Source organism: Aphis gossypii, chromosome 2, assembly GCF_020184175.1.
Source record: "Aphis gossypii isolate Hap1 chromosome 2, ASM2018417v2, whole genome shotgun sequence".
NCBI classification, from domain to species: domain Eukaryota; kingdom Metazoa; phylum Arthropoda; class Insecta; order Hemiptera; family Aphididae; genus Aphis; species Aphis gossypii.
This window is the reverse complement of record NC_065531.1, coordinates 39,116,827-39,130,250: the sequence shown is the minus strand read 5'-3', so window position 1 is coordinate 39,130,250 and position 13,424 is coordinate 39,116,827. Positions and strand designations below refer to the sequence as shown.

Here is a 13,424-nt window from a genome sequence, read left to right as displayed (position 1 = left end):
GAAAATGTAAAATTTTGCATTTACCATATTTTAGAAACAACAAATATATTAACTATATTATTTATAATATAATTTGAATTTTATTATTTTTTCAATATGCATACAAACGAGAAACAAAATATATGAAAAATGTATAATTTATAGCTTTTATAATTGTCCACATTGTGAGATAACAATAGGTATTTTTGGTTTGTTGTTTGGACCAGTAGGGACATTTTCAATTTTTCTCATTACCAATAACCCATCAATGACACGGCCAAATACTACATGTTTTCCATCCAAAAAGTTACAGTTAGCACAAGTGATAAAAAACTGACATCCGTTGGTATCTACACCACTGTTTGCCTATTTTAAAGAATATGAAAAATTATTGATAAATTTCATTTAAAATTATAAAAAACCATTACCATTGATAAAAGTCCTGGTGCATCATGGTTAAGTTTAAAATTTTCATCTGAAAAAGTATCTGCTCCATATATGCTCATAACCCCAGTTCCATCGCCCTAAATAATAGAAAAATAATTAGGAAGTATTGTAAAGCATGATGATTTACCCAACTAAAGTATTAAAAAAAATATATAAAAATTGAAACTTACATTTACGAAATCTCCACCTTGTATCATGAAATCTTTAATTATTCTGTGAAAACAACATCCTTTATACCCGAATGGAATTCCATCTTTTTTGTGTTCACCAGTACAAAATTGACGAAAATTTTCACTAGTCTTGGGCACAATGTCGGCATATAATTCCATTATTAATCTACCGATTTCCTATGAAAAACATCTATTATTAAAATAAAATTGCTTAGGAATTAGATAGACTTAATTAAGTTCTTATTATTTTTGACCATTTTTAATGATTTTCATGTTATCAACAAAGCGTATTGTTGTGTTTTAAAATACATTAAATAAATAGTGTTAGCTTAATGTTCTCACTAACAATGCCATATACTATAAAATATATAATGCAGCTAATATTTGAGATATATTATAGATATTTAAAAAAATATATATTATAACCTATAACTACAATATCAAACAATATTATAATACAATAAATGTATTTTTTTCAATGAATAGTTAAAATATAATTCTTAAAAAAGTTAGTTATAAATATATTAAACTACTTATATGACTCAATAGTATATCATTTTAATTATGTACACTACATTTATAAAAAAAAAAAAACACTTACCGTTCTTCCAACAGATATGTCAAAGAATACAACAGGATTCTGTGGGTTTCTTAATTGACTTTGAATTTGATTCCAGGTCGGCATAGTTAAGCTTTTATAAATGCAAATTCCGCTATTTAAACTGTTCAAAATATTTCGCTAAACAAATTAATAAATTATTATAAAAATATGAACTAAATCATTAAATATTTACAATGTATACACAAGTTTGAAAGTCAATAATTATAGAATAAGAACCAATACAAAACTTAAAGTTATTTAAATTCTGGGTTTAAGAAATGAAACGAGCCGAATGCTGTTTGAAATTTAAATTTGATAAAGAAGTTAGAAGAAATCTGAAATATACAGCAAAGTAAACAAGTTTATCAATATATTCATGGATCAAAATAATAATGTGTTTGTAAAACCTGTTTACTCTGAACAATATTTATACCACGAGCTAAGCTCCTCTTACTTCACTCATTCTATATATTATGGTGTATGTATCCATATTCTCCAATCATATCGTTTCTAGTCCTTTGTATGGCGACTTGGTTGGTTCGTATTTTTGTATAATCGTTATCTATCCTCGTGTCCAGTTACCAGACTTCGGGTCATTTATCTTCTTATCTTAGTTGGTTGGTGGATGTAAACATTACTTTTTTGAATGTAAACACTTAACTTTTTAAGTTTTTTTAATAATTATTGTATTCTCATGTAGTATAATAATAAATATGTAACTATTTTAAGCTTTTTAAAGATTAACGTTTATTTTATTTTAAGTATTAATTTTTGTTAATTTGTATTGGTTTTAAAAATTTAATTTTACATTCATTTCATTTTGTGAACATGGATAAGTCTAATTTCTCATTACCATTGATTATTTTGAATAATAAACAAATATTATTAAATTGTAAGTTATATCTCTTAATTTTTTAACATAATTATGATGTAATTTGTTTAATATAAATTGTGTTACGAATCACAAATACATTGTATAACTTAGTTTTAAATTATATTGAACAATATATTGAAAAGTGGTAAAAATGTTATATAAAAATACTTTGTTTTAAAATGTTTTAAGTTGATTTACGTATATAATAATAGTGCTATTGAGTCATGTTACAACCATAAGTTGTATATTTATTCTCTAAGTGTATATTATTTATCTGAGTACCTATCTAAATAGTTATTTGATCATTAGATTACCAAATTGATAATTATAAGGGCCTGGATTTTTACTTAAATATATAATTTTGTAAACTTTACTTAGGACAATTCTGATATAGGTATATGTTAATATTTGGTAGTATATTATAGATTCTAAAGTTACCTTACCTATATCTTTTTTTCAGATTTTTCCATACTTCAATAAAAATTCTAGCTAATTATTAAATTGTATAAAAGCCAAAAGGTTACACATTTTATAAATATTTAATAAAATTATCTTAGTTAAATATTTGACTAATGAGTAATGACTAATTGACTATTTAGCTATTTTGCACCAAAATCAATCTGATAAATTGATCATTTTACTTACTCTAATATTTTATAGAATTTTAAATTTATAATTTATTATTATTAGCTAGTTAGTTTAGACTTGATGACTTAATGTCCGTGTATCTGTGTAAGTGATAATTACTATGTTTCTTTAATCAAAGGTAATTTATATATCGTATAATTATCAATATTGTTTATTATCCTGACATAGTATTATTTATTCATAAGTTTTAGTTAATTACATTATAACTTAAATTTATTCATCCTGCATAATTAAAAATATCATATCATTTTCCAAGTATTTTTATTAGTATTTATAAGCATATTATAAATTACTGATCTATATTCTTTAGTTTACAACATTTTTTGTATACAAATTCGTGTTATAATTGTAACTAGTAAATACTACTTGTGATGTAATATTATTCCGTATTTGTTTTAATATGTTGACCACTACATGGCCACCGGTGGTCATTCAATAAGTATTTGTTATATGCCAAGCATATTTTTCAATATCTTCCAATTGGTTTATACCAAATAATCGAAAAAAAAAAGAAAGAAAAAAATATATTATATCAAAAAAAAAAAAAAATGGAATGATTCTCGTTATGCCATGGTCCTTATTTTAGTGCATTATTTTAGCGCCATAGAAAAGTTAATAATATAAAACCAAATTAATTTATGGTCGCCGGCAGCCATATGGCAGTCAATGTGTTAAGTAGATTTTATTTTAACTATAAGTTAAAAAATGTTCATAGTCATTATTTTTTTTAATTAAAATATAAATGTTTGTATTTTTTGTACAGGCACAGTTGTTCCAGAAAACAATGATAATAATATTATAAATACTATAAATATTGATCCAAATGTGAAGTTACAATCTAACTATGCACCAGAAAAGAATACACCATTCTTAAAAAAAAATCAAAAAAAAAAAGGAAAAATTCGTTTTAAATGTTTACATTGTGAATACTTAACATTTCGAAAACAAAATTTAATTGTGCATCTTAGAGAAAAACATGAAGTACCCTCATAAATAGTAATATTGAAGTTAAAATATTTTAGTATATTAATTAATTATTTATAGACTAAAAAACAACAAGAAACCAAAGTTAATAATGGCACATCAAATACAACCAGAACAACTGAAGTTTTTTTGTGTACATTGTGTAAAATGACTTTTAATACACTGGATATGTGTAAAGAACACATGGCACAGGTAATTAAAAATTTAATAAGATTTTTATATTTATTGGACCTGTCATTCTTTTTTTTTTTATAGATTTTTATAAATTATATAATTTTATACTGGATTTTTAATATGATATCTAATTTTAGTTTCAATTTAGGTGTATAGAAGTAATTTTACTAGTTTAAATTATGTTTATGTTTAACTATTTTTCAGCATTTAACAAATATTCCTAAAAATAATCAAAATAAACAACAAGAACAAAGTTGTAAAAGTATTCAATTAAGTAAAAATAATTTTGAAGATATGGAATATGTTTCAAAGTAATTTATAGGGTTTTTAAATATTTCACTTACCCGAACGACATACTAATGTAACTGTTTTAGATGTGTGCATTGTAAACGTAAATTTCGATCAGAAAATTCTAAAGTTCTTCATTCGTTATGTCACCAAAATGATTGTAAAGACTATAAATGTAGTGAAAAAAATTGTGATTTTACTACACCAAGGTGGAATGCTTGTCGTATACATTTATGGAAGGTTCATAAAATTGACATTGATATGTTTAACTGTCAAGTATGTTTATCTATATAAAAATATTAAATATATTATAAATAATATTTTCTTTAAGGCAATGATGTTCTCATAAAATTTTATTAAAGGTATAATTTCAATGAAAAAAATTATTGTACTTAAAAGTAGGTTTTCCATACATTATACCTATTTTAAATTCTAGAATTTGAACTTGGTATTATAAGGGAGGTATAAATGATAAGTGTTAAATTTAAATTTAAATTTATTTTGTTGAATAAATAGTGTGTAAATAAATATTTACTTTAATGGATTAATAAAGAACTGTTTGTGGTACTTATCTTTCTCTTCCCGGTTTTGTCATTAATTATGTAGTATGTTATATTGTTATAGTTAATTCTATTCGGGATAAACAATAAATGCCATCATAATGCATAGTTTTTGACAACAGAAAGGTTAGGTTAGGTAACTTAAATTAGTTTTTGTTTGGTTATAATTGTTTTACTAAAGACTTACATTACTCATTACAAAAACAATAACTATGTTTTTTCAAAAATTCTTTGAGATTTGAGAGCATTCACAGTATACTCATGGTTTTATAAAAAAAAATCTTAATGAGTATACTGTGTATATGGAGTATACCTTATAGTGGTGATGGTCAACTTGCGGCTTGTTTGTTATTTATGATTGTAATTATTCATATGGCTCACAAACACTTTCATGTTGACCATCCTTATATACTTAAGTTACAGAGTTCCGTATTTCTATTATAAAAACACTAAATTATTCAAAATAATTTTTGATTAATAGTACAATACCTCTAGAATTGTTTCTAAATACTCTTACCTCTTAACCTATTTGCCTGACTGAAATCATAGAAATTAATTTACTAGATACTCATTTATGTTTGTTTTCCTATCTAGTCAGTATAAATAATCTCTTTATCTTAGTATATAATATTATTTTGTATAATATACACTAAATATTAATTAATTAAATTATATTATTATATTTATAATTACAAGTATACAATTTAATTTATATTTTTATTTTAATAGGTCTGTAAAAAATATACAACTACAACATATCATAACTTAGTTAATCATGTATCAATGAAACACAATAAAACATTATCTTGTGTAGACTGTGGTGCAGAATTTGATGATTCAATTAAGCTACAAAATCACAGAGTATTTCATTCAAAAGCCAAATCTGTAAACAAGGAAAGATGGTAATAATATAAAATTTTGATTTTCTAGCACTTTTTATTGGATTTAAAAATATTTTCATAGGTATATGGAAAAGACATGTGTAATTTGTAATATGGTGTTGGCTAATTCAAAAAGTTTAAAACTTCACACAAAAAATGTTCATCTAAAGTTAAAACCTTACGTCTGTCAAGTATGCAATCATGGCTCAGCAACTAAATACATGATGCAAGTGCATATGAGACAACATACTGGTGAAAAACCATTTAAATGTGATGCTCAGGATTGTAATTTTAAAACTGGTAATAAATAACAATATCTTTTTATAAAATAAAAATATTTACTATTTAGTATAATTTTTAGGGGATCATAACTCACTTAGACGTCATAAACTACGCCACTCTGAAGAAAGACCGTACAAATGTACCCATTGTGATTACAAGTGTATCCAAGTGACTGCTCTTAAAAGCCACATAACAAATAATCATCGAGATAAAATGGATAATTCATATTATTCTTGTAATCGATGCACATTTGGAACAGTGAGCTTGAAAAGATATAATGACCATATATCTGGTCATGAAACACAAGTTCAAAATGGTAAACCATTTGTATAAACAATAATATTGTCTTTGTATTTTATAAATTTTTTATAAATTAAATATTTATATATTAATATATTTCAGGTCTCGAACCTAGTCCTATAAAATGTCAAGAATCAAAAGCTGAAATGACTGACGATGATGATACTGCTCAAGGATATGTTGATGACACAGGTGGTATAACTATTTCTGAAAGTGTTGGTTGTACTGTATTAAATTTAGATGATAATGCAATTATGCTTGCATAACAAGTTTTAAAATAAAATTAGTCATAAATGCTAAACATTTTTTTTTTTTTTACTTTAAATTAATTTCCTTCCAGTTATTTCAACTAATGTACAATAAAAACTGTAGTTCAATGTTAAAATGAAAATTGACATACATAAATATAAAATAAAGTTGTAAATTTGTAATATAAAATTCTGAACAATTTATCATTAAAACTTACTGAAAAATTAACAAAATCCAATTGTTATATTTCATCTCCCAAAATATGTAGCTTAAAAGTACAAATACTATCACAAATAAAATAAAGCCTATTTATAAGAGCAGCATTTTTAAAGAATTAAGGAAATAAATAAAAAAAGTAATAGTTTAATTTTAATGAAAATATCAACTTCCAAATGCTGTATTTACTTTTGTTTCTCAATTGATTACATTGTTTAACGATTAAGTATATTTTGTTAAAATTGTTAAAAATTGATTTAACTATAGTTTATATAAAACATAAAAATAATTAAAAAATCTAAAAAGTGTAATTAAATCAAAGATTAACAAACAATACTAAAGTAATTATTTTATACATCAATAAAACAAAATTAACCTTAACGAATAATAATAATAAAAAACAATCCAGCTAACTTAATTAACATTTTATGGTATAACAAATTTATACTACCATAAATGATATATTTACCTATGATATAATATATGTTAGTTGTATTGTTATTAATAAAAATGCCAAAAAAAAAGCTTGATTGTTATATTAAATTAATTAATAAATGTTGAATTTGACTCATTTATAGTAGTCAAGTTATAAGTGCAATGACTATATATATATATATATATATAAAACAAAATAATAATACAATAAAAGACAATTTTTTAACAGCAGTCAATATTAATGATAAAATTAATTTATATTAATATACAAGTAGAATGGTTATAAATGTTTTATAATATTTAAAAAAAAAACATTTACTAGCAATTATTTGTGATTCTTTAAATCTCAAGTAAAAAAAATTGACACTGTTATTTTGATAAAAACAAATTTGACACATAAGACACACTAACACACACACATATACGATATACACAATAGCATTTACATTTTTAACGAAATAAAAACGAATTATCACAGACAAGTTACCATATTTCAAGTGTAGGAATGTGTGTGCATGTTACGGTGCCACAGCACCCTGTTACTTTGAAATTAATTTAGGTTTAATTACATTGTAATAATTTTAAAAAAAAACTTACACATTAACATTTTAACTTAAATAACTATAACATTCCACTACCAATAATAATTTAATTCAACAAAACTAAATAATACATTTGTATTCTACATTAAAATTAAAAAATATGTAATTGTTATTGAGCTTAAAGTTTAGGGTCAATAAATGCAATTATAACAAATATTAATATTAATTTAAAAAGTCAGTGGAATAATTCTTAGTTTTAATCAGATAGCGTGAAAATAATTTATAAATTTAACATTTATCCATTTAAATTAAAGTATATTTTCAATAAATTATGCATACAAACCGAGCCGATGAATTTTAGCTGATAGAAAGTTATGTAAAATGAACACTAATGGTTTTGGACTACACTCCAAGTCTATTTCCTAAAATTAATAAATTTAATATTAGTATAGTGCCTCATAATTTGTTACAATAAAATAGGATAAATAAATAAATAGTACACTATAGCGTTATTTCTTCATCAAAAACGTTAACTTAAATTTATACCTAACTTTTGCATATTAATGCATATTTATGATTAAAACAAAACGCCATAAATTTAATTTCTCATGACTTCATATTTTTCATACATTAGGAAGGTCCTATTATTGTAAAATATCTGTGATTATTTCAAAGTATTTCATTAAAGGATAGTAACATTACATTTTAAAAATGATTCCAAACTGAATTACTAATTAAATATTTAAAATTGAAAATAAGTGTAATTTACTCCAATGAAATTACTTTCAACCTATGCTCTTTGGTATGTCTCCTTGTAACCTTTATTTAAAATACGTAAATTTCAGTTTCTATACAAACTAAATATCTGGGCCTAATACTTGATAAACATCTAACTTGGGTCCTCACATAAAAAACAAACATAAAGCACTCAATTCAACATTTCGTCGTTTTAGACCTTTACTCCATCCTTAACTTTTATAGAAACCTAAACAAACAATCTATATGGTTCTTCCAAGACAAAATATTATATGGTACTATTTAACTTTAGGACTTAGCCATACCGCGCAAAAATAAAACCATACAGGCATTTCAACCTGGTATATCACCAACATTAAACTATACAAAGACATCCCAATTTTAAGTAAACTTACAATGCTTATGAACAAAAAAAAAATTTTCAATACTCACACAAATCCTATTATCACTCATCTTTCATCAAAGCAATTTTTAGGTAACTCATCTAGGCACCTAAAAAGGATCTGCTTTAAGTAAGTACTACACTATCTTTAAAAACATTTTCCATGGGATGTCTCAAACAGACGTCTTGCTCTTTTCGTCATATAAATACCATTTAATTAACTTATTGAATAACATATAAACACAGATTATAAATGTAAAAAAAAGTGTAATTAAAACAAAAATTGTTTCTCTTTATCAACATGCTTAAAGGTTACCTAATTCCTGAAGAGTGTAGGATAAAAGCACCATTCATTTCTAAAATAGACCACAAAATAAATGTAACATTGCATAAATTGTTATAACTAATAACTAACTGTCATTAACGTTAATAAATATAAATTATTGTTGTTTTAATAATAGTCCAATACAAATTATTTCAAAACCCAACCCAACACCTTCAACTATATGTCTATAATATAATCAATTAATTAATACTTACTATATCCACGCTATCACCAAAGTCCAGCCATAGTAATCTGTTATTATCATCAGAAGACATTTTTAATCTATCAAATGGATAACTCCATAATTTCTTTGGTTCACGGCCTACAGATCCAGTTTTTGATTCAATTAGTGTAAATCCATTTTCATAGTGAATTGATAGTTGTGCTGGTTTTCCATGCCATAAACATCCTAATAATAAGTACATTTTGTTTAAAATTATAAATAATATAAACAAAATAATTTAGTTTTTTTCTATGTCAACTAATACATTAAGTATTATAATACTTACGACAATTTACTTCTCTTCTATTCGCAACGGAATTATGGCAACCTTGAATTACAGCTCTTGCCCAACTGGCAAGGTCTCTTTGTGTATCAACTTTAAACCGATGAGTAATGATACCTTCTTCTGTACCACATCTTAAGCTAAATGTGATTAAATCTGAGTTACGTGATGAATTCATCAGCCTCGTAGATAAAAGTGGACAAACAAAGAGTGGAGCAGACCAAGCATCTGGACTCCAGGGGGCAACTTCATACAGTCGTAATTCTTTACTAGTAACCACTCCAAATACTGATTGCCATTTGTCATTTACTGTGAATTCTTCTTCTGAACTTATGCTACGCAAACAACCGTTCTAAAAAATTAAACATTATCTAATTTATAATATATCAATAAATATTGAAAAAGATATTAAAATTTATCTAATAGTTATGAACATTCTAGCACATTGAGTAAATTATTTATTTATATGAATCACATCACATGAATTTGTTTAAAATTCAAAATAATAATAAAAATTAACTTTTAAAAGAAAATTGTAATTTGATTTAGTCCAAATTTGAAGTATCTATATTCTATAGAACATGAATATAGTTTTAAATTTATGTTTGTTTAAAACTTACTTTGTTTCTATTATACATTTGTAAAAGACTTAAGTGATTACCATTAAATCAGATTATATAATATAAATTTTGACTACTACTTGTTCGTCTATGACATTATTTTAACAATATCAAGAACTAGAAAAATAAAACAAAATAAACTAACCTCATTTTTATTAACCCTAAATAACCATCCAATATGATGAATTTGACCAAGTACAGGCATTATGTTTGTTAATACTTTATTGGCATCATGCAATGCTTTTAATGATAAAGCATTTAAAGCGCAGTGAAGAGTATTAAACCAACAAGTAGCTTCACTGGCTTCTTGAGTTCTTAATATACAACAATGTACACCATCGGGTGAATGTAATTCAATAGTTTTATTTTCTGAAAGGCATATACAAATTAATAATTATAAGTTTTCAATGAAAAATTAACATTATTATACTAAATTAAATACCAGGATCAGGATGCTTATAATTTCTGGTTAAGCAACAAAGTTGCAATGGTAAATAACGAGCATCAGGCTTTTGTGGAGAGCGATGAATTGGTGAATTTGATGATAGAAATCCTCGTTGTAATTCCCATCCAACTTCTGATATGATAGTGGCTTTTCTAAAATATGGAGTTACTTCCCGCAAATATTTAACTAAAATTATAATGAATGATTCTAAGATTTATACCTATTTCATGTTTTAAATATTTTTAGTAAAAAACACTATAAGTTAAAAAGTTATCATTTTTGTTGTTTAACTTATTGTATAAAAATGTAGGTAAGCACCTATTTTTAAATTGCTCTAATTATTTTAGTTTATAAAATATAATAAAATAAACAATATATTAATACAGAGTAATAATTCCACACTAACCTTCTAGTTCAACAATTTTTCCAGCTTGTTTAAGTGCTTTAACAGCTTCATCATGTGTAGCTTCTCTTAAATCTTGTTTATTAACGGATAGTATAGCATCACCTACATAAAGCTGCTCAGTTTGATCAGCAGCCATTCCTTTAAATATTTTAGATATAAGAATTGGCATTTTATTTTCACGTCCTCCTTTAATGGAAATTCCCAAGCCATTGCTATCTGTCTTTACTACACGTATGAGACGTTTCTGGTTAGCTACAGAATCTGGTACATCAACACAATCAATGTGACTTCCCGAAGAATCTATCAACAAATAAATTGTACAGAAATACAATACTAAAAATTAAGGTAAAATTGAAAATTTTTACCTAAGGTGTTGTTATTTAAAGATCCATTAACAGGTGTACAATTCTCATAGGTTTCATCCAAGCTTATGCATATATAATCATCTTCCAACGTTACATATACCTTATACCATTGGCCACGCACATACGTTTCCAGAGCACTGGAACGACCATAACCAATTGTACTCATGCTGATTAATCTAATTTTTTGAACGAAAGATATTTAATGCTCATCTCATTTCAAAAACAAACATTTGCGCGGACCAATAAATATGAAGGATAACATTTTACGTTTACGTTTGATTTTACGAGCACAGGTAAACAATAAGACGTTAATATTATTAGTTAGACATAATGGTTATTCTCGTGCATTTATGAGGAAGTCTGATCGTTAACGTGTTATTAAAACAACATTTCATGCATTGCACCTATTTTGAAACTGTTCAAAACTTTCACAACAATAATTAGCCTAAATAATTTATGTATAAGGTGGGTTACATTCAGTAATCAGTTACGCGAACCACGTTAACCGCTATCTACACGTCAACAACAAACTGTGAACTGAATCATTTCCTTACGAAAATCGAAATGTTATCGTTATCATTAGAATCCCATCTAAACCTTTGGACTGATAAGTGGTAGCGGCCGTATTGGCCAGTCACGAACTAATTATAAATATTATTAAAATAAATTATAAGATATAGAATATAGATACAGTAATACGGTATTACACTATTATATTGTAATGTAATTATGTCTACCGCCCATCTTTAATGGTGATTCGTAGGCATAGAAATAGAGTCATTAAAGTTTATCGATTCTAAAGTCTGTACTTTATGACAGTTTCTTAAATTTTTGGAAATCACGGAACATCAGAGGCGTATTTAGGATTTTGCTGCCCTGGGAACATAATTTTTTTTGTTTTTACAACTGTTTAAATCAGTTGAAAAATAAAACCTTCCAGTTAAAATATGTACTGCCCCCAAAAAGTGCTACCCGAGGAAATTGTCCCCCTAAATACGCCACTGCGGAACACTAAACAAAAATACTTGTTTTATGCGGAACCCCTATAAAAATTATATTAAAAAAGGAGGGTATAGGTACCTTGGATGATCTAAGGTAGGTACACAAAAAATGATTATAAACGGCAACATCAACTACAAGCGGAATCCTCAATTGAACTCCGCGGCACACAGTTTAAGAAACACTGATCTACACATTCATTATAATATTATGTGTTTTATTTTTATATCTGTGAATAAAATGTATGATATTTGTAGGCTGTAACCGTGTTCTGTAGACAGACAATTAAAACAATTTGTTACATTAATTTTATTGTCTTATGTATGTCTGTGATCATCTATATTCTATACTATGATTATTCTATTCTGTGCCAGTACGCCACCCGGCACGACCGATTATTATTATTATCTTAGATTATACAGCCCGATGGTCGATATTTTATGAGACGGTAGAGATGTTTACGCTTTATTAGTCAATTAAAATAATTTATATTTTATATAATACCAATAAATTATTAATATGGATAATAATTATACTACGACCATGAGTTATTTTATCGTCATCCGTCAAGCATTCAATAAACAGTTAATTTAGTTATGTATCTAATGAAAATTTAAAATAATACTCACGTTTAAAATTAACTAGGTAGCCTAAGGTAGGTATAAGCATGATAAAATAAACATAGGTACTACCTATCATGGGTATAAGTAAATAATTACTTGTACCAGTTGTACCAAGTAACCACGGTTATTCTTTTCATCACAATTGCTGAACAAAATAAAATTCTAAAAATGTGTTATTTCAAACCTACACTTTCAGCTTTGTTATTTTTTTTTTTATGTACCAAAAACTTGAAATAAGTAAATAGGTAATTAAATAATAATTAACAAATAATACATATTTATTTAGATATAAATATATACTATATTGACTATATTAGATTAATTTTAGCATTAGCATTAAAGCGATTAATGATGATTCGAAATTTGA

General features: G+C 25.4%; 3 protein-coding genes across 4 annotated transcripts; 1 reads left to right on the top strand and 2 right to left on the bottom strand.

The window, feature by feature from the left end:
* Nucleotides 1-57: 57 nt before the first annotated feature.
* On the bottom strand, nucleotides 58-1,551 carry LOC114131334 (peptidyl-prolyl cis-trans isomerase H). 2 transcript variants are annotated; one of them, XM_050199825.1, is made up of 5 exons: nucleotides 1,391-1,551; nucleotides 1,198-1,335; nucleotides 597-773; nucleotides 408-503; nucleotides 58-345 (listed from the first exon to the last, which is right to left on the bottom strand). In XM_050199825.1, the coding sequence occupies exons 2-5, from the start codon at nucleotides 1,279-1,281 to the stop codon at nucleotides 148-150; spliced, it is 555 nt and encodes a 184-aa protein (XP_050055782.1). In that variant the 5' UTR covers nucleotides 1,282-1,335; nucleotides 1,391-1,551; the 3' UTR covers nucleotides 58-147. The 2 variants fall into 2 exon arrangements, with proteins under 2 accessions (XP_050055782.1, XP_027852325.2); XM_027996524.2 differs by having other exon boundaries at nucleotides 1,198-1,551.
* A 123-nt stretch (nucleotides 1,552-1,674) lies between these two features.
* Nucleotides 1,675-6,489, top strand: LOC114131367 (zinc finger protein 471-like). Its single transcript, XM_027996561.2, has 9 exons — nucleotides 1,675-2,089; nucleotides 3,483-3,700; nucleotides 3,764-3,895; nucleotides 4,082-4,188; nucleotides 4,252-4,441; nucleotides 5,455-5,627; nucleotides 5,689-5,906; nucleotides 5,968-6,204; nucleotides 6,291-6,489. The coding sequence occupies exons 1-9, from the start codon at nucleotides 2,026-2,028 to the stop codon at nucleotides 6,452-6,454; spliced, it is 1,503 nt and encodes a 500-aa protein (XP_027852362.1). The 5' UTR covers nucleotides 1,675-2,025; the 3' UTR covers nucleotides 6,455-6,489.
* A 993-nt stretch (nucleotides 6,490-7,482) lies between these two features.
* LOC114131327 (beta-1-syntrophin-like) lies at nucleotides 7,483-11,967 on the bottom strand. The gene is made up of 7 exons (XM_027996520.2): nucleotides 11,436-11,967; nucleotides 11,071-11,370; nucleotides 10,662-10,850; nucleotides 10,365-10,588; nucleotides 9,603-9,951; nucleotides 9,309-9,502; nucleotides 7,483-8,052 (listed from the first exon to the last, which is right to left on the bottom strand). The coding sequence occupies exons 1-7, from the start codon at nucleotides 11,599-11,601 to the stop codon at nucleotides 7,960-7,962; spliced, it is 1,515 nt and encodes a 504-aa protein (XP_027852321.2). The 5' UTR covers nucleotides 11,602-11,967; the 3' UTR covers nucleotides 7,483-7,959.
* Nucleotides 11,968-13,424: the final 1,457 nt, after the last annotated feature.

What these genes read in the sequence shown, in the direction of transcription:
- LOC114131334 (XM_027996524.2), bottom strand. Translation starts at nt 1,281, where the DNA reads ATGCCGACCTGGAATCAAATTCAAAGTCAATTAAGAAACCCACAGAAT. An exon ending in AAGGTGGAGATTTCGTAAAT is followed by an intron (nt 504 to 596) that starts GTAAGTTTCAAT and finishes TCTATTATTTAG; the next exon opens with GGCGATGGAACTGGGGTTAT. An exon ending in CACCAGGACTTTTATCAATG is followed by an intron (nt 346 to 407) that starts GTAATGGTTTTT and finishes TCTTTAAAATAG; the next exon opens with GCAAACAGTGGTGTAGATAC.
- LOC114131367 (XM_027996561.2), top strand. Translation starts at nt 2,026, where the DNA reads ATGGATAAGTCTAATTTCTCATTACCATTGATTATTTTGAATAATAAA. An exon ending in GTAAAGAACACATGGCACAG is followed by an intron (nt 3,896 to 4,081) that starts GTAATTAAAAAT and finishes ACTATTTTTCAG; the next exon opens with CATTTAACAAATATTCCTAA. An exon ending in TCTGTAAACAAGGAAAGATG is followed by an intron (nt 5,628 to 5,688) that starts GTAATAATATAA and finishes ATATTTTCATAG; the next exon opens with GTATATGGAAAAGACATGTG.
- LOC114131327 (XM_027996520.2), bottom strand. Translation starts at nt 11,601, where the DNA reads ATGAGTACAATTGGTTATGGTCGTTCCAGTGCTCTGGAAACGTATGTG. An exon ending in TTAGGGTTAATAAAAATGAG is followed by an intron (nt 9,952 to 10,364) that starts GTTAGTTTATTT and finishes TTAATTTTTTAG; the next exon opens with AACGGTTGTTTGCGTAGCAT. An exon ending in TTGGTGATAGCGTGGATATA is followed by an intron (nt 8,053 to 9,308) that starts GTAAGTATTAAT and finishes TATTAATTTTAG; the next exon opens with GAAATAGACTTGGAGTGTAG.